Source organism: Saimiri boliviensis, chromosome 14, assembly GCF_048565385.1.
Source record: "Saimiri boliviensis isolate mSaiBol1 chromosome 14, mSaiBol1.pri, whole genome shotgun sequence".
Lineage (NCBI taxonomy): Eukaryota > Metazoa > Chordata > Mammalia > Primates > Cebidae > Saimiri > Saimiri boliviensis.
In genome coordinates this window covers 34,520,942-34,544,925 of record NC_133462.1, presented here as the reverse complement: position 1 = coordinate 34,544,925, position 23,984 = coordinate 34,520,942, and the positions used below count along the sequence as shown (strand labels likewise).

Below are 23,984 nucleotides of genomic sequence, written 5' to 3'. Positions count from 1 at the left end.
GGGTTCACAAGAAACTGATCTTTACTCAACAAAGTTCTACACAAGTGGAATCTCACGCCACCTCGGCGCCAATCCCCAGCACAGCACAGTAACAAATGGACAGACCCGGGAGCCCGCAGAGGGAAGAGGGTGAGGAGGGAAAGAGGGACTGTGGCTCAAGGCCAGTCTGGGTCCACAGCCCTGGGTAGGGGAGAAGGTTGAGAAGCTGAAACTTCATTGTGCAAAAAATAACCAAAAATAAATAAAAAAATTAAATAGTTAAAAAAAAAGAAAAAGGAAAGGAAAAGAAGAAGAACCAGGCTCCCCTTCCCTGAAGGCGTTTGGAGGCCCCCATCTTGAAGAGAGAGGGGTTACCAATCCCAGCAGACTGCCAGTCCATCTACACACCCCAAGACCCAGCAGAGGATGCTCCAAAAAACTGGAATTACCAGAAAATTAAAAGGTATTTTTAAAACTTTTTTTTTTTTTTTTTTTTTTTTTTTTTTACAAATGGCTTCCAGAGACCTGCTCGAGTTTCATGGGGGTGGGTGTGCAGGGACACCCAGCTAATTTATGGAATGTGCACTGAGTGCCCCCTGGAATAGAGGCAGGGCCTGATCCTGACTACGGTAAGACAGGGCTAGGATGGACAGGGTCTGGGACCGAGGAGAGATGGATGGAGCAGGCCCCAGGATGTGACTCCAGTCAAACCCCAAAACACAAGGGGCCCCCAAAAGTAGAAAGCAGGAAAGGAAAAAAATGGGAAAAAATGCTAAGAGGGTCTGCAGAGCCCAGTTTTCTAGTCAACTGGGAAGTACTACACCCCCTTCCCTTTCTAGGGGAGCCCCACCCACCTTGACCATTTCCCCAGACTATTCAGGAAGGTTCTCTAGAATTGCTGACCCAGTCTAGTAGGATCTGTGGGCTCACTGGGTACTACGATGAGCAGGAAGTACCCGGGAGATGGGGTGGGGAACAGGGGACACACCACCTTTTCCTTCCACCAAGCCTTGGTTTTCCTTCTTGTTGGCAAAGCATAAACCTTTGTCCTCTGTCATCATCAATCAAATGCCCCTGCCCAGGCCCTTGAGTTAAAACTCAGGCCCACAACGTGAGAAGGGGGCTTTCAGAAGCACAGAGAAACGGACTGCCCCTGAAGCTGCTTAGATAGAGGCTGGGGGTAGGTGCCGGTAGCTCTGGTTGCACCCAGCTCTCTTCAGGAAAAAGGTCCCAGCCCAGCGTCTTCAAAAGCCACTGACTGGAGCACACAGGAAGGAGAAAGGGTGACCTCCTCTGGCCAGCCCCAGCCACTCCAGTGGTCCCCACCCTGCAAGCTGGGCTAGGACAAGGACGGAGACACACCAGCTGACAAAGCTGGCAGGGAGTGTGTGGAGCGGGTCCCAAGCGTGTGCGTGCTGACAGGGCAACCCCTAAGGTCACCATCCTCCTCCCCCCGCCCCGGGATCCCGCCTGAGGCCCCCCACCCACCCAGCCCTCCCCAGTCACCGCCAATTCCGGCAAAACAGCAGAAGCTTCTTAAACTCTAGATGCAGGTTACACGGAAGGCCTTACGGGTTAACTCAGGGGTTCACTAATTCTACTGTCTCCATGCAGTCGGGAAAATGGTGGAGCGGCTGGCCCAGCCTCGCCGGTTATGGCACCCGCACATGCGTGTGGCCACATGTGTCCGTGTGAGTGTACGCGTCCCTACAAGGGCCCCCCTCCCGACCTGCTCCTCCCTCACCTCATCCGAAGCTGGATTTGGTCAGCTGTGTAGATTCCTCCCTCCCATGTAGCTGGCCCAAGTGGGCTGCCAGAGATGACCCCATTAGAGCCCAGGGGCCCTTGCCCACCAGAAGTCCCCCCCTCCCCGTGTGTAGGATGAGCATGGTGGCCCCACCCACCTGCCAGCAGGGCAGGTGGACAGACAGACGGACGGGGAAGGCATCTGGATTTGAGTCCCACTCACTCCTCCCTAACCCCCCTCAACCAGGGCACAGCAACTTCTGGATGCAGCACGCTCCCCAGTAATCCCTCCGACGACGACGCAGACAGAAACCTGCAGGGGGAGGAGGGAGGTCATGGCCTGGGACCTTTCGGCCCCAAGACAGTGCTGGCCCTCCAGCTGCAGCCTCCTCACCTGGTAGTCTCCATGATCGCCTAGACCCCGTAGAAGGCCGCCAGCCTCTCCTTGAGCAGTGGCGGGAATTGCTCAGAGAACTGCTGCCAGTTATCTTCCCCAACTTGGTCTTTGAAGCCATGGAGAATCTGTGGGAAAGGTGGTGGTGAGGGGCAGGCAGGAGTAGAAGAAGAGTGCGCCTCTTCCCCCATCTCCATAAACCCCATTGTTACCAGAGGGTCTCCTTCCTGCCAGCACAGTCAGAGCCTCACCTTATAAAACATGTCCCGAAGGTCATCCTTCGGGCTCACCCAGGAGGCTACAGCGTCGCAGAAGAAAATAAAGTCCTGAAATGTGACGGATCCCAGGTGAGGGGCTGCCCAAGCCCAGCACCCGCACCTGCCCTCAGAGCCCAACTGCCCCAACCTGCACAACGCCCCCCGGGTTGACACCAATCATCATGCAGATGCCACGGAAGGCTGAGTCCTTCTCCTCGTTGTCCCTGATGTTCCTGAGGGACGTGCACCTGTGAGAAGGTGAGCAGCTAGAGGTCAGAGGGCAGGCAGGGCATGCATCTGTGGAGGTCTAGGTCATTGGGTATCACTGAGTGGGCCTGGGACAGGCATCTATGGGTGGGGCAGGGCAGGGAGTCAGTAGGCAGATGGGGCTGGGAGTGCACAGGCGAGGGAAGGGGTCAGGCTCGACACGCAGACACACACCAAGGCCGGATGAACTGCTGCAGCATGGGTGCCACCTCCTGGGGGCACACGTAGCCCAAGCGGCCGATGGTAATGGCTGGAATGGCAGAGGGACTCATCAGGCGACCTGCAACCCTGAGCGGCCCCGGGACAGTACGTGGCGGGGCCTCTGGCAGGAGGCACTGAGCCCCGCTCCATGGGCCCCAAGGGAATGGCTCCGGCAGCCAGCTTGGTCACCCAGGCTTGGCGCAGCCAGGGGTCCTTCCCAACCCACCTGAGTCTCTTCCCATGTCTCTCTGCATCTATCTTTCTTTCCTGAGTCTCTTCCCAGGTCTCTCTGCACCCACCTTCCTCCCTTCCTCACTTTTTCCCTTCCTTCCTTCCAGGCAGCAGCCAGGCTGGGTGCCCACCTGTGTTTTCCAGCAGTGTCTTGGGTGTATTGGGTCGGTTAATGATTTCCACCAGGTTGTTGAGAACCATCTGCACATAAGGCTGCATCTCTGCCCCTAGGGGAGCACTCAATCAGGGCTCTGCACAGCCTCCTCCACTCACTGGGGGCCAGGGGGCCTCCCCCGTCATTCAGCCCAGTTCCAGCCAGAGACTGGCCAACCATTACCAGTAAGGGAACTAAAGACCTTCTCTGGCTCATTCTCACCCAGAATGCCTGGCCAACCAGACCCAGATCCTTGGCCTTTTTTCCTTTGACTTGGGCAGCGTGTTCTCACCTTAGGCTGCCCAAGTCACCCAACCAATCCGAATGAGTCTTTTGGCCAACTACACAAAACAGTCCAATAGGAACAGCCCTACTGTCCCTTTTCTTTGGAGAAGCCAATCACAAATGGCCTTTCTGCCTGGCTCCACCTCTGATGACCCTCCAATCAGAGACTTCCCTTGAAGGGCGCTGTCAGTCAGAGCTAGGCTCCCGCCCCCTGTTTGAGAACAGGCCGATAGGGAGGGGCCTGTTGCTACTTCCAGGGCACTCACCCATCTGCATGCAGATTTCACCAATGGCCCAGGTGGCGTTGTTGCAGACTGAGATGAACTCTGGGTTCAGATTGGTGCCCAAAATGGGCATGAACTCGGCTGGTGGGGAGAAACAGGGATGCTGAGCAGGAGGGACAGCCAGGGTAAGCTGCAGGACCTAGTCCTTCAGGCCCCATCAGACAGTACGAATACATCCCAATTTGGTCACAGTCCTCCCTGGGCATTTCTCTCCATCACTTGAGGCCGGGGCTAAGGTCATGGGCTAGGAACAAGGCGAGTGTCGTACCGATACAGGGCTTGACGTGGATAAAGCAGGCTTTGGTGAGGTCTCCCAAGAGGGCAAAGGAGCTCTGCCGGACCTCGGGCATTGAGTCCTGGGGATTCAAGAAAGATTAGTGTGGCTGGGCTCTCCTCCTCCCAACCAGGACAGCTGAGGGGGCACAGCCCCTCTGCCACTTTCCAGTGCTAGGGCTCCCGGCTGTTCCTAGCATCCAGCCCGTATCTGCAAACGGGAGATGGCAGTGCCCCAAGTCATCCCTCAGTGTCCGTGTAGATATCAAAATCCACAGATGTGCAAGTCGTTGATATAAACTGGCATACTGTTAGGGCCAGGCACAATGGCTCATGCCCATAATCCCAGCACTTTGGGAGGCTAAGGCAGGCAGATCATTTGAGGTCAGGAGTTTGAGACCGGCCTGGCCAACATGGCAAAAACCCATCTTTACTAAAAATACAAAAAAATTATCCAGGAATGGTGGCACACCTACAGTCCCAGATTTCTGAGAGGCTGAGGCAGGAGAATTACTTGAACCTGGGAGACAGAGGTTGCAATGAGCCAAAATTGCACCATTGCGCTCCTGCCTGGGTGACACAGTGAGGCTCTGTCTCAAAAAAAAAAGAAAAAGGAGAGATGGGGGGCAGGCGCAGTGGCTCAAGCCTGTAATCCCAGCACTTTGAGAGGCCCAGGTGGGCGGATCACTTGAGGTCAGGAGTTTGAGACCAGCCTGACCAACATGGTGAAACCCTGTCTCTGCTAAAAATTCAAAAATTAGTTGGGCATGGTGGCGGACACCTGTAATCCCAGCTACTTTTTTTTTTTATAAATAGAACTGGGGTCTCACTATGTTGCCAAGGCTGGTCTCAAACTACTGGGCTCAAGCAATCCTCCAGCCTTGGCCTTCAGGATCACTTTTTTTTTTTTTTTTTTTTGAGACGGAGTTTCGCCCTTATTACCCAGGCTGGAGTGCAATGGCGCGATCTCGGCTCACCGCAACCTCCGCCTCCTGGGCTCAGGCAATTCTCCTGCCTCAGCCTCCTGAGTAGCTGGGATTACAGGCACGTGCCACCATGCCCAGCTAATTTTTTGCACTTTTAGTAGAGACGGGGTTTCACTATGTTGACCAGGATGGTCTCGATCTCTCGACCTCGTGATCCACCCGCCAGGATCACTTTTTAAAATCATTAGAACGGTCCTGGCCCCTTTTCCCTGACTTCCTTTGGGCACAACTAGGCCCTGAGTCCCCGCCAGAGGCAGCCCACGCGGGCTGCTGCGTGTCACCACTGTCCACGTTCCCACCCACCTGCATGCACTGGAACAGTAGTGTCATGATGTTGCTGCGGGCCACCAGCTGCTCCACGTGACCACCCAGGCCCTCAGCCAGGCCGCTAAGCAGATCCAGAGCCACAATCATGAAGTCCTTGTCAGGAGCCTCATACTGCTCGGGGTGCTGGGTGTACATCTAGACACAGATGGAGTCAGGGGCATGGGTGAGTGGAGCAGGCCCCGGGGCAGGACAATGCAGAAGCACAGGTGACGGGCCTGGGTGTGCTCACCATGGCCTGAGCCAGTGTCTTCTGCACCAGGGTGACACAGCGCTGGTAGACGGGCTCACAGTAAGGCAGGAAGCCACTCTGCAGGGCAGTGGCCACCGATGACAGACACTGGCAGGGAGAAAGGCAGGTGGGGAGAACTCAGGCGGGGCAGGCGGGATGGGCTTCAGGAGAAGGGCTGGAGCCCACTCACCTCCAGCAGGGGGAAGAGGTCCTTGTCTTCGTCCTTGAGTTCATTCCATTTCTGGATCAGTGGGGGCATCAGCTTCTGGATGTATTCCTGGGGAAGAAGCAGGAAATTGGCGCTCCCTGGGTCGGGGTGGCAGACTGTGACTCAGGCACCTATTGCCCCAGTGATGAGGCCTGGGTGCCTCGCTGTGGCTCAGGGGGCCGTGCAAGGCCTGCCATCCGGCCAGACCTCAAGGCCTTCATTCTGCTCCCCTGTGCAAGCACTGCCCTCCTCACCCCACCTCCCTGGGATCCTGGGTCACCGCCTCTTGGTTCCCGAAGCACAGCACTTACCATGCTGTCTCATAATTGTCTGTCTCCCCCACTAGACTGGGAGCAGGGCGAGGGTAGGGCTGGGTCTGTCTGCCTGTCGAGCTCACGGCCATGTCCCTGGCAATGTCCCTGGCAGTGACGGGGTTGCCACCAGGTCACTGGATGCCCAGGGGCATGGGGATCGGGAGGTGGGAGCCGCTCTGGGGTCTCACCGGCTGGTTGAGGTGATGGCCTACAGAGTCGGCCAGGGTGCCGATGGCATCGTAGAGGATGAGTAGGTTCTTGTGCTGGTATTTGCCAAAGGCAAAGACGAGGGTATCCAGGATGTAGCTGAGGTAGGGCACCAGCTCTGTGCAGGCCTCTTCCTCCAGGGTGGCAAAAGCACTGGTGGGAGGGAGGACAAGGCAGCAGGCTCAGTGGACCATGGCAGGTGGCACTGGGCCATGGGCAGTGGGGGAGGGCAACTCAGGATCAGCCAGTACGAATATGAGAGAAATCAGTGCCACATCAACAGTCATAGGTGTCGTCACTTCCCAGAGGGTGGCCTGGGGGAGAGTGGGGGCTGCGGGACCAGGGGTCCTAAGTCACCTGCAGGCTGCCTCTTGCACCCTCTTGTTGCCATCCAGGATGCGTTTGAGCAGCTCTGTCATCAGGGGCTTGAGGTGCATGTCAGGCGGCTGGCTGACCACCCAGTGGGCATAGCGGCTCAGCGTCCAGCAGGCGATGGAGCGGACCAAGGCCTTCTTGTCCGACAGGCACTGGATCAGGTGCGGGATCAGCTCAGGCAGGTAGGGCACCATGCCCTGCATGCAGCCTACAAGGAAAGGGAAACAGGAGGGGGCAGTTTGACTGGGCCCCTGGAGTAAGCTGGGCCCAGCCACACCCACCCTATGGAGAGAGTCAGCCGCACACAACATTCAGGGTACTGAGACTTGGAGGTTAAATCACTGGCCCAGAACACATTTCACAGAACCAGTGAAAGGCAGGTGCAGGAGGGGAAACAGCAGAAGCGTCTCATCCCAGAGCCCAGTGTTATCTGGTCACGCATTAATTCGAAATTGGCTCCATTACATAGTGAGTGGGGCTTTATGGGGCAGCAGTGACCCAGATGGAGGGAAGGCACTTTGCATTTGAAATCCTTCTTAGATGTTTGTGATTTTTCTCTTCTTTTTTTTTTTTTTTTTGAGATGGAGTCTCACTCTGTCACCCAGGCTAGAGTGCAATGGCGTGATCTCGGCTCACTGCAACTTCTGCCTCCCGGGTTCAAGTGATTTTCCTGCCTCAGCCTCCCAAATAGCTGGGATTACAGGTGTCCACCACCATGCCCAGCTAATTTTTGTATTTTTAGTAGAGACAGTTTCGCCACGTTGGCCAGACTGACTGGTCTTGAATTCCTGACCTCACGTGATCCACCTGCCTCAGCCTCCCAAAGTGCTGCAATTACACGTGCCCAGCCATTTGTGATTTTTCTATTTCTCTTTATTTTTGTTTAATTTTTAAATTTTTAAATGTTTTCTTGGAGACAGAGTCTCGCTCTGTCCCCCAGGGAGGAGTGCAGTGGTGCAATCTCGACCCACCACAACCTCCGCCTCTCAGGTTCAAGCAATTCTCGTGCCTCAGTCTGCCGAGTAGCTAAGACTACAGGTGAGGGCCACTATGCTTGGCTAATTTTTCTTTTTTTTAGTAGAGACAGGGTTTCACCATGTTGGCCAGGCTGGTCTTTTTAACTCCTGACCTCAGGTGATCTGCCTGCCTCGGCCTCCCAGAGTGCTAGAGCCACCATACCCAACCCCTGGCTTTTGTTTTTGTTTTTGTTTTTTTGAGACGGAGTTTCGCTCTCGTTACCCAGGCTGGAGTGCAATGGTGCGATCTCGGCTCACCGCAACCTCCGCCTCCTGGGTTCAGGCAATTCTCCTGCCTCAGCCTCCCGAGTAGCTGGGATTACAGGGACGCACCACCATGCCCAGCTGATTTTTTGTATTTTTAGTAGAGACGAGGTTTCACCATGTTGACCAGGATGGTCTCGATCTCTTGACCTCGTGATCCACCCGCCTCGGCCTCCCAAAGTGCTGAGATTACAGGCGTGAGCCACTGCACCCGGCTGTGATCTTAAAAAAAAAAGGCCAGGCGCGGTGGCTCACCCACCTCATCAGGTGGTGCGAGGGCCCAGGACGTTTGTGCCCGTAAGCGCACGGGGCAGGCATGCAGCTACGCCTGCTGTTACTATCGTTGTTGCTGTAATTAGGCTTACAACACGAAAGAATTGCCTCCCTGCGAGAATGAACAAGAGACCTTGCATTGTGGGATTCCAGGGGTTCCTTTCAGGCCCAAAAACCAAGGGGAGAATTGAGATCTCAGAGCTGTTTGGAGGAAGGTGAACAGGCCTCCAGGTATAACTCAGCCAAGGCATGGCGGGTACCATGGGCCAGCCCCACTGTCTCATGCCAGCACAGGGCTCAGAGATCAGGCACACTCACCCTCGGCAATGGCACCCAGCACCAGGATGCCTGACTCCTTGACCACCCACTCGGGGTGGAAGAGAAGGCCTTTGAGTAGCGGGAGTAGGTGGGGCAGCAGTTCCTCCCGGAAGACATTGGCGAGGACGTCCAGTGCAGCCGCTGAGCACTTCCCTGGGGAGGGGAGACATTGGGGAGGCTCAGGGTAGCCCCTCAGGCAGGTAGCCAACCCTCGTTGACTTCACTCTCAGGATCAGAGATCATGATCAGAATCTTCACAATCAACTTCCAATCAGCTTCTACATTAGCTTCTAATCACCTCCCAAGAGGGAGTCCAGGGCTTGCCACCCCACCCCCACCCCCAGGCAGGGGCACACACTCAAATTCCAGTCAGACAGAGCATCATCATCATCGTCATCCTCTGCGTCCTCGGAGCCATCGGGCCGCTCAGCCTCATGGGGCAGTGTGACGGTGCGTGACTTGTGGAAGCGTGGCTTGATGTCCTGCTCACTGTCAGGGACGGCCTCATCCTCCTCCACATCCCCCTGGGGGACAGGCAGACTGTTAAGTACTTCGGGGACCCCAGCCACGACACCCATGCCCATGCCTACCCATGCTGGGTGGCCCTTGCCTGACCTTCAGCAGGATGATGTCAATTTCTGAGTACTTCATCCCATTTACCAAGATGGGGATCAGCCTGCAGGGAGAGGGTATGTTTAAGGGGATGCAGGGGCCATGGCGAAGGGCAGGGGGAGGCACAGCTTGGGAAGGAGACAAACACATGCCGACAGGTCACTAACCCACCAATCAGCCACAGAGCAGACCCTGCAGAACGCGACGGTAACGATAGGTGTGCTGGTGTACATCAATCCATTTCCCTCTGGGGAACTATCAGAACCTAATCTTAGCTGCTACAATTAGGACGGAAATGATACCACTCCTGGCTCCACAGAAAGACTTTTTATTTTTATTTTTTGAGACGGAGTTTCGCTCTTGTTACCCAGGCTGGAGTGCAATGGCGCGATCTCGGCTCACCGCAACCTCCGCCTCCTGGGTTCAGGCAATTCTCCTGCCTCAGCCTCCTGAGTAGCTGGGATTATAGGCATGTGCCACCATGCCCAGCTAATTTTTTGTATTTTTAGTAGAGACGGGGTTTCACCATGTTGACCAGGTTGGTCTCGATCTCTCGACCTTGTGATCCACCCGCCTCGGCCTCCCAAAGTGTTGGGATTACAGGCTTGAGCCACCGCACCCGGCCTTTTTTTTTTTTTTTTTTTTTTTTTTTTTTTAAGAAACAGGTTTGGCCGGGCGCGGTGGCTCAAGCCTGTAATCCCAGCACTTTGGGAGGCCGAGGCGGGTGGATCACGAGGTCAAGAGATCGAGACCATCCTGGTCAACATGGTGAAGCCCCGTCTCTACTAAAAATACAAAAAACTAGCTGGGCGTGGTGGCGCATGCCTGTAATCCCAGCTACTCAGGAGGCTGAGGCAGGAGAATTGCCTGAGCCCAGGAGGCGGAGGTTGCGGTGAGCCGAGATCGCGCCATTGCACTCCAGCCTGGGTAACAAGAGCGAAACTCCGTCTCAAAAAAAAAAAAAAAAAAAAAAAAAAGAAACAGGTTTGGCTGAGCGCAGTGGCTCACGCCTGTAATCCAAGCACTTTGGAGCCCAAGGCGGGTGGATCACCTGAGGTCGGGAGTTCAAGACCAGCTTCACCAACATGGTAAAACCCCGTCTTTAAAAAAAAAAAAAAGAAAAGAAAAGAAAAGAAAAGAAAAAAGAAATGAAACAGGGTCTCGCTCTGTCACTCAGGCTAGAGTGCAGGGGTGCAGTCGCTCACCCCAGCCTCAAACTCCTGAGCTCATGCAATCCTCCGCCTTAGCCTCCCAAAGCACTAGGATTACAGGTGTAAGCCACCATGGGACTCAGCTTGCAGGAAAGCTCTTGACCCAGTGAATTACAGACCACTGAATACACTGAAAATCTTCATATAGTGCCTGGTCCCTAGCACAACATTAAGGAAGGGACATGTAGTCCTATCCCTGGCCACTTTCCTAAGACAGGGTCAGACTAGCCTGGGTAGGGGAGCAAAGAGGCCAGGCAGTTGGCCCCTCAGCTGCAGCCCAGAGTTGGAAGTGACAGAGCTTTAATGACCTGCTCATCAAGGTCTCATCATTCCCCAGGAGCTATCTGCCCAGCCCTAGACTGTTATCAATAATAATTTGGGGCGAGGCACAGTGGCTCACACCTGTCATTCTAGCACTTTGGGAGACCAATGCAGGAGGATTACCTGAACCCATGAGTTTGAGACCAGCCCAAGCAATACAGTGAGACCTCGCCTCTAATGAATAATAAATAAATAAATAAAAATACAAAAATTAGCTGGGCATGCTGGGCGCAGTGGCTCACATCTGTACTCCCAATACTTTGGGAGGCCAAGGTGGGCAGATCACGAGGTCAAGAGTTCAAGAGCAGCCTGGCCAACTTGGTGAAACTGTGTCTCTACTAAAAATTAAAAAAATCAGTAAAAATAATAAATAAATAAAATAAAAAATTAAAAAATTAGCCTGGCATCGTGGTGCACATCTGTAATCCCAGCTATTCCAGATGCTGAGACAGGAGACTCGCTCTTGAACCTGGGAGGTGGAGGTCGCAGTGAGCCAAGATCGCACCACGGCACTCCACCCTGGGCAGCAGAGTGACTTCGTCTCAAAATAAACAAATAAATAAATAATAATGACTTGGGGGCTGGGTGCAGTGGCTCACGCCTGTAATCCCAACACTTTGGGAGACCAAGGCAGGATGACTGTTGAAACCAGGAGTTTGAGACCAGACTGGGCAACTTGGCAAGACCTCATCTCTATTAAAACTTAGAAAAGATGAGCTGGGTGTGGTGGGATCTGCCTGTAGTCCTAGCTACTGGGGAGGCTGAGGTGGTAGGATTGCTTCAGCCTGGGAGGATTGCTTCAGCTTGGGAGGTCAAGGCTGCAGTGAGCCATGATTCTACCACTACACTCCAGCCTAGATGACAGAGCAAAACCTTGTCTCAAAATGAAAAGGCAAAAAAATGATTTAGAGAGAGGCCAGTGCAAGTTTGTCAAGGAGGGCCAGTTTTAAGACTTTTGTTGGAAACACTGGTAAAGAATTTCCTTACTCTGAAGTTCCTACGCTGGAAGGACACAGAAGGCTACACAGCACTACCCAGAGGGAATGTTGCGCCTGACAATGAAGCCAACAGGCCGGGCGCGGTGGCTCAAGCCTGTAATCCCAGCACTTTGGGAGGCCGAGGCGGGTGGATCACGAGGTCGAGAGTTCGAGACCATCCTGGTCGACGTGGTGAAACCCCGTCTCTACTAAAAATACAAAAAATTAGCTGGGCATGGTGGCGCGTGCCTGTAATCCCAGCTACTCAGGAGGCTGAGGCAGGAGAATTGCCTGAACCCAGGAGGCGGAGGTTGCGGTGAGCCGAGATCGCGCCATTGCACTCCAGCCTGGGTAACAAGAGCGAAACTCCGTCTCAAAAAAAAAAAAAAAAAAAAAAAAAAATGAAGCCAACAGAAGGCAGTCAGATCTGAGACCGCACAGACACCTTTCGTATCCGTGGAGCACCTGGATCTAGCCATACCTAAAGTCTTTGTTGATTTTTCATTTCTTTCCACCTATCAGTTACTTAATTTTTAAGTCTTTAAAAAGTGGGATTCTTGGCTGGCTGCAGTATCTCACGCCTGTAATCCCAGCACTTAGAAAGGCTGAGGTGGGCAGATCACGAGGTCACAATATCGAGACCATCCTGGCTAACACAGTGAAACCCCCATCTCTACTGAAAGTACAAAAATTAGCTGAGCATGGTGGTGTGCGCCTGTCATCCCAGCTACTTGGGAGCCTGAGGAAGAAGAATCACTTGAACCCGGGAGGCAGAGGTTGCAGTGAGCCAAGAGAGTGCCACTGCACTCCAGCTTGGGTAACAGAGCCAGATTCTGTCTTAAAAAAAAAAAAAAAAAAAAAGTGGCATTCTTACCACTCACATAAATATACACTGAATGTAAACTGACAAGGATGTGGACTGAGAGAAGACAGTAGCTCACCAGAAGGGAAGGCAGAGGCATAGCAAGGGGTCAAAGCTGGGGTGGGACAGTGGGCAGCAGCACTCACTGGACCAGATGGGACGCCAGGACTTCCTTGCAGATGGGCTGCTCGGCCAGCGTCAGCCAGAACTCACAGGCCTCAAGGGCAACGTTCTCGTCATGGTCCTGGGTCCTCTGCAGCATGTACTGTAGTGCGGAGGGGGGATAGGCTGAGGCCTGGCCTGGCTGGCGGTGGCTCCCTGACCCCTGCCACCAGCCCCCTGCCTGCCTGTCTGGGCTGGCCTTGACCATGCACACCTGGATGATGCTGTGCATGTGGGGGATGAGCCTGTCGATCCGAACTTCCAGAAGCATCACCAGGGCGCGGCACACATTCTTCCGCACCTCAGGGTCATCGTCCACGGCCAGGGCAAACAGGTGCTGCAGGGAGGGAGAGGGTCAGCTGCAGGGGTCCTGGGTCCTCACCCTGCCTGCCCCCAGCCCAGCAGCCCACCTCAATGAAGGTGTCGATATTGTCCATCAGCGCCTGGGCCCGGTCCATGATGAACTGGTTCACACAGGCGATGGCGTGGGACCTGGCGGGGGCAGCAGACACAAGGGTCACCGCTGACCCTGCCCACTCCAGGCTCCCTGGAAGCCCCCAGGAAGCTGTACCCACCGGATCTTGGGACTGCAGTGCTTGAAGAATTGTAGGAACTTGGGGATCATGATGTTGAGGGGCCTGTTGAGGGCATCGCTATCCAGAAGCTCTGATGAGTCTTCGCAGATCTTCTGCAGGGCTCCAAAGGCTCCCTGAGTACAGAGGGACAGAGAAACAAAGGTGGGTGGTGGTCCGGGCCACCCATACTCCCTCTGGCCATCAATGGCTTTTCACCTACCTCACAAGTGTTGTAATCCTCCGAGTTGAGCAGGTTGCACAGCTGAGGCAGCAGCTCAGGCCACATCTGCAGCTCACCCTTGGAAGCGATGGTGGTGATGAGAATGCCTGGGGCGGCCAGGAAAGGACGCTGCCTGAGGCTGGGCGGGGGCTGCCCCGCACCTCCCTCTCCCACTGGCACCCCAAGAGCTGCCTTTCTGTACCCTAGCCCATGTAGGCCCTATACATCCCTCTCTCTCTCTCACTCTCTTTTTTTTTTTTTTTTGGAGATAAGAGTTTGCTCTGTTGCCCATGCTAGAGTGTTGTGGCATAATTACAGTTCACAGCAGCCTCAAACTCCTGGCCTCAAGCCATCTTCCCACCTCAGCCTCCTGAGTAGCTGGGACTGCAGACACATGCCACCATGCCCAACTAATTTTTTTTTTTTTTTTTTTTTTGGCATGAAGCCTCACTCTGTCACCCAGGCTAGAGTGCAATGGCACAATCTTGGCTCAATGTAACTTTCACCTCTGAGATTCAAGCAATTCTTCTGCCTCAGCCTACCGAGTAGCTGGGACTACAGGCAAGTGCCACCACACCCGGCTCATTTTTTGTATTTTTAGTAGAGACGGAGTTTCATCATGTTAGCCAGGATGGTCTCAATCTCCTGACCTGGCAGTCCACCTACCTTGGACTCCCAAAGTGCTAAGATTATAGATGTGAGCCACCACACCTAGTTTTGTTTTGTTTTGTTTTGTTTGAGAAAGGGTTTCGCTCTTGTTGCCCAGACTAGAATGCAGCGGTGCCATCTTGGCTTACCACAACCGCCACCTCCAGGGTTCAAGCAATTCTCCTGCCTCAGCTTCCCAAGTAGCTGGGATTATAGGCATGTGCCACCACACCCAGCTGTTTTTTTTGTTGTTGTTGTTGTTTTTTTTTAGTAGAGACAGGGTTTCTCCATGTTGGTCAGGCTGGTCTTGAACTCCCAACCTCAGGTGATCCACCTGCCCTGGCTGCCCAAAGTGCTGGGATTACAGCCGTGAACCACTGCTCCCAAGTATCACCCAACTAATTTTTTTTTTTTTTTTTTACACAGAGTCTTGCCCTGGAGTGCAGTGGCACGATCTCAGCTCACTGCAACCTCCACCTCCCCGGTTCAAGCAATTCTCCTGCCTCAGCCTCCTCAGTAGCTGGGATTACAGGCACTTGCCAGCACGCCTGGCTAATTTTTTTTATTTTTAGCAGAGACGGGGTATCACCATGTTGGCCAGGATGGTCTCGATCTCTTGACCTTGTGATTCGCCCGCCTCGGCCTCCCAAAGTGCTGGGATTACAGGTGTGCGCCATCGCAGCCGATCAACCACCCAATTAATTTTTAAAAATTTTTGTAAAGCTGGGCGCAGTGGCTCACGCCTGTAATCCCAGCACTTTGGGAGGCCGAGGTGAGTGGATCACAAGGTCGAGAGATCAAGACCATCCTGGTCAACATGGTGAAACCCCGTCTCTACTAAAAATACAAAAAATTAGCTGGGCATGGTGGCACATGCCTGTAATCCCAGCTATTCAGGAGGCTGAGGCAGGAGAATTGCCTGAACCCAGGAGGCGGAGGTTGTGGTGAGCCGAGATCGTGCCATTGCACTCCAGCCTGGATAACGAGAGCGAAACTCCATCTCAAAAAAAAAAAAAAAAAATTTTGTAGAGATGGGATCTTGCTATGTTCCTCAGGATGGCCTAAAACTCCTGGCCTCAAGCAATTCTCCTGCCTCAGCCTCTAAAACCACTGGAATTACAGGCATGAGGGACTGCTACTGCCCTTGACGTAGATAGAAAGGGGACCCTTTGACTCAGAGTAAGCACCCTGAGCCTTACTGTGAGCCAACTCCGTTCCAGGTCCTGAGGCGCATCACAGAGCAAAACACAAAACCCCCACCCTTGGGAGTGGGAAGCAAGCCATGAAGTAAAAAATTAGCCAAAAAACTGGGAGAGGATGGGCACAGTGGCTCACACCTGTAATCCCAGCACTTTGGGAGCCAAGATGGGTGGTCAGGAGTTCGAGACCAGCCTGGCCAACATGGCGAAACCCCATCTCTACTAGAAATACAAAAATTAGCCGGGTATGGTGGGGGATGCCAGTAATCCCAGCTACTCGAGTGGCTGAGGCAGGAGAATCGTTTGAAGTGAAGATTGTGCCACTGCACTCTAGCCTGGGATGAAGCAAGATCCTATGTCAAAAAGAAAAGAACTGAGAGAGGCCACATGCCAAGGACTAAGAGGGGAAATGCAGCAGAAAAGATGGTGAGAAAGGACTGTAGGTAAAGGTAGCAACTTTAGACTGGGTGGCCAGAGCAGGCCTTGTTAAGGTGACATCTTGATATCTGAACCAAGACCTGAAGGAGGTGAAGGAGGTGCGGGAGGAATCATCCAGGTTCGTGGGAAAGGACATCTCAGGAAGGGGAATCTTCGGTGCAAAGGCTTGGGGTGAGGACAGGCATGGTGTGCTAAGAGACGAGTGAGGAGCCACTGGGGGTGGGCAGAGACTGGGAGGAGGGGAGAAGGAAAGGAGGTGAGGGCAAGAAGGTGGCAGGGACAGCTTGTACTGCCTATTAGCCATCCAGGAGTTACATACAGCAAACATCTGAGGTGCCAGGGCAAGGCAGTGCACGAATCTGGTGACAGAGATGGATTCTGTCAAGTGCAGAGAAGTCATCTACTGCCAGGAGATGGCAGTGTTTCCCAAAGGTGGAAACTAAACAGCAAAAAGGTGCTCCCTGTGGTGGGTAGGGACTGTGCAACTTCAGCTCAGCCACATCCCCTCATTTTCTGTGCCTCAGTGCTTTCAGACCTCAGAAGAGATCAAGAAAACCAGCCTCCTACGGTTAGCAGTAAGTGTCTTTCTTTCTTGTTTTTTTTTTTTTTTGAGACGAGTCTCACTCTGTCATCCAGGCCGGAGTGCAGTGGCACGATCTTGGTTCACCGCAACCTCCACCTCCGGGGTTCAGGTGATTCTCAAGCCTCAGCCTCCAGAGCAGCTGGGATTACAGGCGCACACCACCATGCCCAGTGAATTTTTGTACTTTTAGTAGAGATGGAGTTTTGCCATGTTGGCCAGGCTGGTCTCAAACTCCTGACCTCAGGTGATCCACCCGCCTAGGCCTCCCAAGGGAATGGGATTATAGACGTGAGCGCCTGGCCTGATTATCAGGAAGTTTCAATGACTTAGCCCAGAGCCTAGCACCTAGACTGAGCTCAGAAAGTCCAAGTCCAGATCCTTCTGGTGGCCAGGGATGGTGTTTTTGCGGGACTAAAAGTCATTCTTTTTTTTTTTTTTTTTTTGAGACTGAGTTTTGCTCTCGTTACCCAGGCTGGAGTGCAATGGCACGATCTTGGCTCACCGCAACCTCCGCCTCCTGGGTTCAGGCAATTCTCCTGCCTCAGCCTCCTGAGTAGCTGGGATTACAGGCACGCACCACCATGCCCAGCTAATTTTTTGTATTTTTAGTAGAGATGGGGTTTCACCATGTTGACCAGGATGGTCTCGATCTCTTGACCTTGTGATCCACCCGTCTCGGTCTCCCAAAGTGCTGGGATTACAGGCTTGAGCCACCGCGCCCGGCCAAGTCACTCTTTTTTTGAGATGGAATCTTACTCTGTCACCCAGGCTGGAGTGCAGTGGTACAGTCTTGGCTCACTGCAACTTCCGCTTCCCAGACTCAAGCCAAACTCCTGCCTCAGCCTCCTGAGTAGTTGGGATTACAGGTGCCCACCACCACTCCTAGCTAATTACACACACACACACACACTAGTTGGGATTACAGGTGCCCACCACCACTCCTAGCTAATTACACACACACACACACACACACTTTTTATAAATAAGACAGGGTTTCACCATGTTGGCCAGGATGGTCTCAATCTCCCAACCTTGTGATCCGCCCACCTCGGCCTCCCAGAGTGCTAGTATTACAGGCGTGAGTCACTGCACCCGGCCTAATTTTTTATATTTTTAGTGGAGATGGGGTTTCACCATGTAGGCCAGGCTGGTCTCCAACTCCTGACCTCAAGTAATCCGCCAGCCTCAGCTTCCCAAAGTGCTGGGATTATAGACTCGAACCACCAGGCCCAGCCGAAAGTCACATTTTTTTGAGAAGCAGTCTTGCTCTGTTGCCCTAGCTGGGGTGCAGTGGCACAATCTCGGCTCACTGCAACCTCTGCCTCCGGAGTTCAAGCAATTCTCCTGCCTTAGCCTCCTAAGTAGCTGGGATTACAGGAACCCACCACCACACCCAGCTAAATTTTTCTATTTTTAGTAGAGACAGGGTTTTGCCAGGCTGGTCTCAAACTCCTGACCTCAGATAATCTGCCCACCTTGGCCTCCCAAAGTGCTGAGACCACAGGTGTGAGCCACTGCACCCAGTCAACTAATTATTTTTTGAGACAGGGTCTTGCTGTCTGTCACCCAGTCTGGAATGCAGTGGTGTGATCACAGCTCACTGAAGCCTTGACCTCCTGAGCTCAAATGACCCTCCTGCCTCAACCAGCTGAGTAGTTGGGACCACAGGTACACACCACCATGCCCAGCTACTTTTTATTTTTTGTAGAGATGGGATCTCGCTACATTGCCTAGACGGGTCTCAAACTCCTCGGCTCAAGTGACAGTCCCACCTCAGTCTCCCAAATAGCTGGGACTATAGGCAAATGCCACTGTGACCAGCCTAGAAGCAATCTTTTTAAGTTGATGTAGTTTTTGTTTTTGCCCTTTTTTTTTGAGACGGAGTCTAGCTCCATCGTCCAGACTGGAGTGCAGTGGCATGATCTTGGCTCACTGCAACCTCTACTTCCTGGGTTCAAGCAATTCTCCTACCTCAGCCTCCTGAGTGGCTGGGATTACAGGCCCCTACCACCATGCCCAGCTAAATTTTTCCATTTTTAGTAGAGACAGGGTTTTGCCATGTTGGCCAGGCTGGTCTCAAACTCCTCACGTCAGGTGATCCACCGGCCTCAGCCTCCCAAAGTGCTAGAATTAAAGGCATGAACCACTGTGCCCTGCCTAAATTTGATATAAATTTAGGGAAAACAATTTAAGTTCAGCAGGGTGTGGTGGCTCATACCTGTAATCCCACCACTTTGGGAGGCCCAGGCAGGTGGATCACTTGAGGTCAAGAGTTCAAGACCAGCCTGGCCACCATGACTAAACCCTATCTCTACTAAAAATACATAAAAACTAGCCGAGCATGGTGGTGCATGCCTGTGGTCCCAGCTACTTGGAAGCCTGAGACAGGAGAATCACTTGAACCTGGAAGGCAGAGGATGCAGTGAGCCAAGATCACGCCACTGCACTCTAGCCTGGGTGACAGCGAGACTCAGCCTCAAACAAAAACAACAAAAACAAAAAAACCTTTAAGTTAATAACAATCAGTAGTGTTAATACTTAGTAATAAATATTTATTAATAATTAAGATAAAATTGCTTCAGTTAATTTTTTGTGTGTGACAAGAGTTTCACTCTTGTTGCCTAGGTTGGAATGCAATGGCTAGTTCAAGGCTCACTGCAACCTCCACCTCCCAGGTTCAAGTGATTCTCCTCCTGCCTCAGACACCTGGGTAGCTGGGATTACAGACATTTACCACCACAACCAGCTAATTTTTTTGTATTTTAAGTAGAGACGGGTTTCACCATGTTGGCCAGGCTGGTCTCTAACTCAACCTCAGGTGATCCACATGCCTCAGCCTCCCAAAGTGCTGGGATTACAAATGCCAGCCACCACGCCCAGCCAATTCTTAGTCATCTTTCTTACTCAGACCACCTTCCAGGAGCCAGAAAAGATTTCTACTGAAAACCTAATTCATGTTACACCTGAAACATAAATACCTGCATTTCTTTCTTTTTTTTTTTTTTGGAGACAGAGTCTCACTCTGTTGCCAAAGCTGGAGTGCAGTGGCATGATCTAGGCTCACTGCAACCTCCGCCTCCCAGGTTCAAGCAATTCTCCTGCCTTAGCCTCCCAAGTAGCTGGGATTACAAGCATCCGCCACCATATTCAGGTAATTTTTTGTATTTTAGTAGAGACAGGGTTTCACCATGTTACTCAGGCTGATCCTGAACTCCTGACATTGTGATCCACCCGCCTCAGCCACCCAAAGTGCTGGGATCACAGGCATGAGCCGCTGTGCCCGGCCATAACTGCATATTTTAACTGCTATACCCTCAGCACTCAGCCCAGGGCCTAACTCAAAACTACATGTTGCATGACTATCTCAGAGGCAAGAAGGACTATTTCAGGAGGGAGTGGTTCCAAAGTATGGCCCTGCACTGCCTCAGCTATTTTGCTGGGTCCAGGCAGGTCCCTTAATAGCTGAGTGCCTCAGTTTCCTCATCTGTCAAATAGTAATAGTACTACCATATAAGGTGCCAGAGCATTCCATGAAGCAGTAACTTAACATGCTGAGAAGCCTCTTAGCTGAGAGAGAGAGTTCAGTGTGTCCTCAGAGGCCAACCCCCACTACCCCTCTCACCAATGGTGGCTCGGATGAGCGAGGAAGCATCGCCAATGTTGTTGAGACATTCCTGTTTGATGAAGTCCGCCACAGGGGGTGGAAAGCTCTGATAGTGCGCCTTCACGTTGTTCTTGAGGATGAGGCCACTGAGAGAACGTGTTGGCTCATCTGGGAGGAGGAAGGCTAAGGTTCATCCCAGGGGCCCATGGGGGAGAAAGCAGAGTCATGATCGTGTGGAAGGGAGCAGAGGGCGTACCTTCTGACTTGAGTCTGGTCAGGACGAAAATCAGGTAGTTGTTGAAGTCAGGAAACTGGTTGAGTTGTTTGAGTTTCTGCCAGGCTGTTAAGGGACTTGGAAGACAGAGGCCTTCCCCAGGCCAGGCCCCCTCACTATGTACTTGACACCATCTCTGACCACTGGGACCAGGCTGCCAGTTCCTGAGGGATCCTGCTCATCAAACCCCTAATAAGCCCACAGAGCACCTCAGAAACATCAAATTCATACAAGGAGTTGGGTGGAATATCTGAGTTTCCCATCCACTCCTGAAGACTCAGCCAGAGCAGGAGAGAGAAGGAGAATCCCACTCCACTTAAAGTGGCAGCTGCTAGTCAGCTCTCCTCACTAGCAGGCTGTGCTTTTTTGTTTTGTTTTGTTTTAAAAGAGGGAATCCAAATTTTAGGGTGAGTCATGCTCATGGTTTATAGATTTAATTTTTTTTCTTTTTTGCAACAGTCTTGCTTTGTCACCCAGGCTGGAGTGTAATGTTATGATCTCAGCTCACTACAACCTCTGCCTCCAGGTTCAAACGATTCTCCTGTTTCAGCCTCCAGATTAGCTTGGATTACAGGCACTCGCCACCATGCCGGGCTTAATTTTTGTATTTTTAGTACAGACAGGGTTTCTCCATGTTGGGTCAGGCTGGTCTCAAACTCCTGATCTCAGGTGTTCTGCCCGCCTCGGCCTCCCAAAGTGCTGGGATTACAGGTGTGAGCCACCGCACCTGGCCGAAATTTAAAAATTTTATCTTTATATATCTTTTTTTTTCTTTTTTTGAGGTGGAGTTTCACTCTTGTTGTCCAGGCTGGAGTGCAATGGCATGATCTCGGCTCACCGCTACCTGCCTCCTGGGTTCAAGCAATTCTCCTGCCTCAGCCTCCCGAGTAGCTAGGATTACAGGCGCCAGCCACCATGCCAGGCTAATTTTGTATTTTTACTAGAGACAGGGTTTCACCATGTTGGTCAGGCTGGTGTCAAACTCACAACCTCAGGTGATCCACCTGCCTAGGTCTCCCAAAGTGCTAGGATTACAGGCATGAGCCCCCGCGCCAAACCTATTTATCTTTTTTTTGAGACAGGGTCTGGCTCTGTTGCCCAGGCTGGCTGGAGTACAGTGGCACAATCTCAGCTCACTGCAACCTCCAGTTCCTGGCCTGTAGCCATTCTCCCACCTCAGCCTACAAAGTAGGGGAGGGAACATCCCCTGGGGCATGCCACCACACCCAACTAATTTTTGTACTTTTTTTGTGGAGACGGGGTCTCAATATGTTGCTCAGGCCGGTCTCAAACTCCTGGGTTCAGGCAATCTACCTGTCTCAGCCTCCCGAAGTGCTCTGATTACAGGCATGAGCCACCCCGTTGGGCCAGGTCCTACCTTAAAATAGTTAATGGAATAGATGTTAGTGTTCAATGAACATTAGGAATTTTCATCATTTTCTGTAACAATCCCCGCAGCTCTGGAAATGGGACCCAGGAATTCTACTTCTTCTCTGTCCAGGACAGATCCTCCCCACAGCAGAAAATATCTAGGGACTGGGGGAGTCAGTCCCTCTCTTTCTCCCTCTGGCCTTCAGAAACTGCAGATATCTACCCGGTTCCCCCAGCCCGGAAGGAAGGAAGGATACATCCTGCACGATGCGCTGAGTGGCTGTGTTGGGCGACTGTGAGTCTTTGAGCAGCTGCAGGACCTGCTGCAGGCCCTGCTCGTCTGGTTGCCAGTCCATGGCGCAAGGCAAGCTGCGGGAGTAGGGGCCGGGGTCAGCGCTGGGTCTCCGGGGCTCCGTGTGAGACCCAGGTGGAGCCCCTGAGGCCGCGGTTGCCGCATGACGACGGGAACGCCCTCGGCGGACAGGGAGAGGCCTTCGATCCACGCCCGCCAAAGTGCGGGGTCCCCGCCAGCTGCGCCATCCTCGGCCACGCAGTCGCGGGATCGGGAGCGCGGGAGGGGGGATGTGGAAGCGAACTACAGGCGGCGGCGGTGGGGCCCGGCGGATCCTCATGGGACCCAGCGACGAGCCCTCGTCCCAGGGTGGCCCATGCCGCCGACCCCGACTCCGAGCCCGAAGGCTTCCGCCTCCCTCACAGCGGCTGGGCGAGGGCCCATCCGCCTCCACATCCAGGGGCCCCGCCCCAGACCGTGATAGCGCCCCGGCCCCCGTGGTCTCTTAGGTGCAGGCACAGTCCCTGAAGAGTCCCCTTCTCCAGAAACCCGGCCCTTAACCTCTGCCAGATCCCAGAGGCCGCCTGCCCTGGTCCAATTTATGAGTTTCCCCAGATGCACCGTTCCAAGACGATCGTCCTGATCTCTCCTGCCTCCCCTGTCCCGGCCCTTCAAGCTCAGTGGATCCCAGATACCCCACTCTGTGCCCTAGACAAATTCTAACAATACCCCTTAATCAGGCCCAAAGTAGTCCCCCGATAGGTCTCCGTTGCCTCTTCGAATGAGAGGCAACCAAGCCCGCCCAACCTACTCTAGGAGCCCCCTGGACGATCCTAGTAGCCTTCCCCAATAAGGTCTGGCCAAGGCTCTCCCTGAAACCCCCTCCGCCTCCGTCAGCAGTAACTCCTGCTGACGATATCTGCAGCCTCTCCCAATCAAGTTCAACCGAGCCCCCCACCACCTCAAGTCGGTAACCCCTTGGTCCGATCCTAGCAGCCTCCCCCAGTTCGGCCTGGGTGAACACCCCCCCGGGGCATTCCCCTCAACGGATCCCAGCGATGCCTCGAAGTCAGATCCAGGAAAACCCTCTAAAGCCGAAGTCTGACGCCCCTCCCTGTCAGGGCCCCCAAAGCTCCCTTCCCCCAGCCCAGCTCAACTTTTCAGTGCGGCCTCCCCCAATCAGACCCAACCAAGGCCCACCGAAACAGGCCCCTACACACACCCGATCCTCGCGACGTCCCCCAATCAGGCCCCAAGCAGTCCCCAGACGCTTCCCCCAATCAGATCCCCTCCAGCCCGACCCCAGCAGCCCCACTGGCCCTCTTCTCGCGAAGCCCCGACCTGGCCAGGCTCCGAGGCCCCACCCCCTAAGCTCGGCTCGGCTCCCCCCTCCCCCGCCCGGCCCGTTCTCGCTGCCGGCAGGATCGGGCCCAACCGGGTTCCCGGCCTTTCCCGGTCGGGCGCGGCCCCGACGCCCGGGCCGCGCGCGGCGCAGGCCCGGTGCCCGGCGGGGGTCGACGCAAGCTGGGGCCAAGAGGGTCGGGCTCTGAGTGAGGCCCACTTACCCGGCCCCGGGCAGCAGCGGCGGCGCCTCGCGCTGCGGCTTCTCCAGAGACTCGCGCGAAAGGAGGGAGCCAAAGAGAGAGAATTCAAAAAAAAAAAAAGAAAGAAAAAAAAAGAAAGAAAAAAAAAAGAAAAACGCGGCCTTAGGTGAGCCGCCGCGGCTCCCGTACTCCGTTCAAACTGGTCCTGCCGAGCCAATCGGAAGATTCAACCTTCACACGTGCCCTGGCACTGGGGAAACCCGGGCTGAGACGAAGCCCGGTCACGTGACGAAAAAGTTGCCGCCTCTTTGGCCTCTCTAGCCGGGCGGTCCTCCCAACGTCTCGTTTTCTCAGCATCTCTTGCTGACCTGACCGCAAGCTCTTTTAGCTGGAGCCAGGAGTTTGGTAGCGCGTAGGGACTTTCAGTGTGTGATGGACCCAGGAACCCCTCGGCCAGAACCAGCTGCCTCCTTATCACTTCCTCCACAAAAAATTGAAATGTG

The 23,984-nt window shown here is 53.7% G+C and overlaps 1 protein-coding gene and 2 non-coding genes across 7 annotated transcripts; all 3 read right to left on the bottom strand.

Annotated features, from left to right (window-relative positions):
* Positions 1 to 3: 3 nt before the first annotated feature.
* TNPO2 (transportin 2) lies at positions 4 to 23,716 on the bottom strand. Of its 5 annotated transcripts, none has more exons than XM_039465512.2 (25): positions 23,503 to 23,716; positions 21,903 to 22,014; positions 20,257 to 20,332; positions 20,019 to 20,168; positions 13,529 to 13,635; positions 13,309 to 13,442; positions 13,144 to 13,225; positions 12,948 to 13,070; positions 12,718 to 12,836; positions 9,204 to 9,264; positions 8,947 to 9,112; positions 8,589 to 8,741; positions 6,700 to 6,925; positions 6,324 to 6,495; positions 5,804 to 5,890; positions 5,614 to 5,721; positions 5,361 to 5,519; positions 4,067 to 4,154; positions 3,781 to 3,879; positions 3,207 to 3,302; positions 2,818 to 2,893; positions 2,525 to 2,624; positions 2,371 to 2,445; positions 2,120 to 2,247; positions 4 to 2,038 (listed from the first exon to the last, which is right to left on the bottom strand). In XM_039465512.2, exons 2-24 carry the CDS (start codon positions 21,999 to 22,001, stop codon positions 2,140 to 2,142), a joined length of 2,664 nt encoding a protein of 887 aa, XP_039321446.1. In that variant the 5' UTR covers positions 22,002 to 22,014; positions 23,503 to 23,716; the 3' UTR covers positions 4 to 2,038; positions 2,120 to 2,139. The 5 variants fall into 5 exon arrangements, with proteins under 5 accessions (XP_039321446.1, XP_074240664.1, XP_003941789.1 ...); XM_074384563.1 differs by lacking the exon at positions 23,503 to 23,716 and adding an exon at positions 23,279 to 23,411; XM_003941740.4 differs by lacking the exon at positions 23,503 to 23,716 and adding an exon at positions 23,160 to 23,284.
* LOC141581365 (small nucleolar RNA ZL2) lies at positions 3,949 to 4,025 on the bottom strand. Its single transcript, XR_012513957.1, has one exon. It is a non-coding gene; the product is annotated as a small nucleolar RNA ZL2 (small nucleolar RNA).
* LOC120362895 (small nucleolar RNA SNORD41) lies at positions 6,578 to 6,647 on the bottom strand. Its single transcript, XR_005578687.1, has one exon. It is a non-coding gene; the product is annotated as a small nucleolar RNA SNORD41 (small nucleolar RNA).
* Positions 23,717 to 23,984: the final 268 nt, after the last annotated feature.

Excerpts from the sequence above, each read along its gene's own strand:
- TNPO2 (XM_074384564.1), bottom strand. The coding sequence starts at position 22,277 with ATGAGGATCCGCCGGGCCCCACCGCCGCCGCCTGTAGTTCGCTTCCAC. Across the intron at positions 13,636-20,018 it reads GCTCATCCGAGCCACCATTG|GCATTCTCATCACCACCATC; the intron begins GTGAGAGGGGTA and ends TGGCCGCCCCAG. Across the intron at positions 2,446-2,524 it reads ACCCGGGGGGCGTTGTGCAG|GACTTTATTTTCTTCTGCGA; the intron begins GTTGGGGCAGTT and ends GTCACATTTCAG.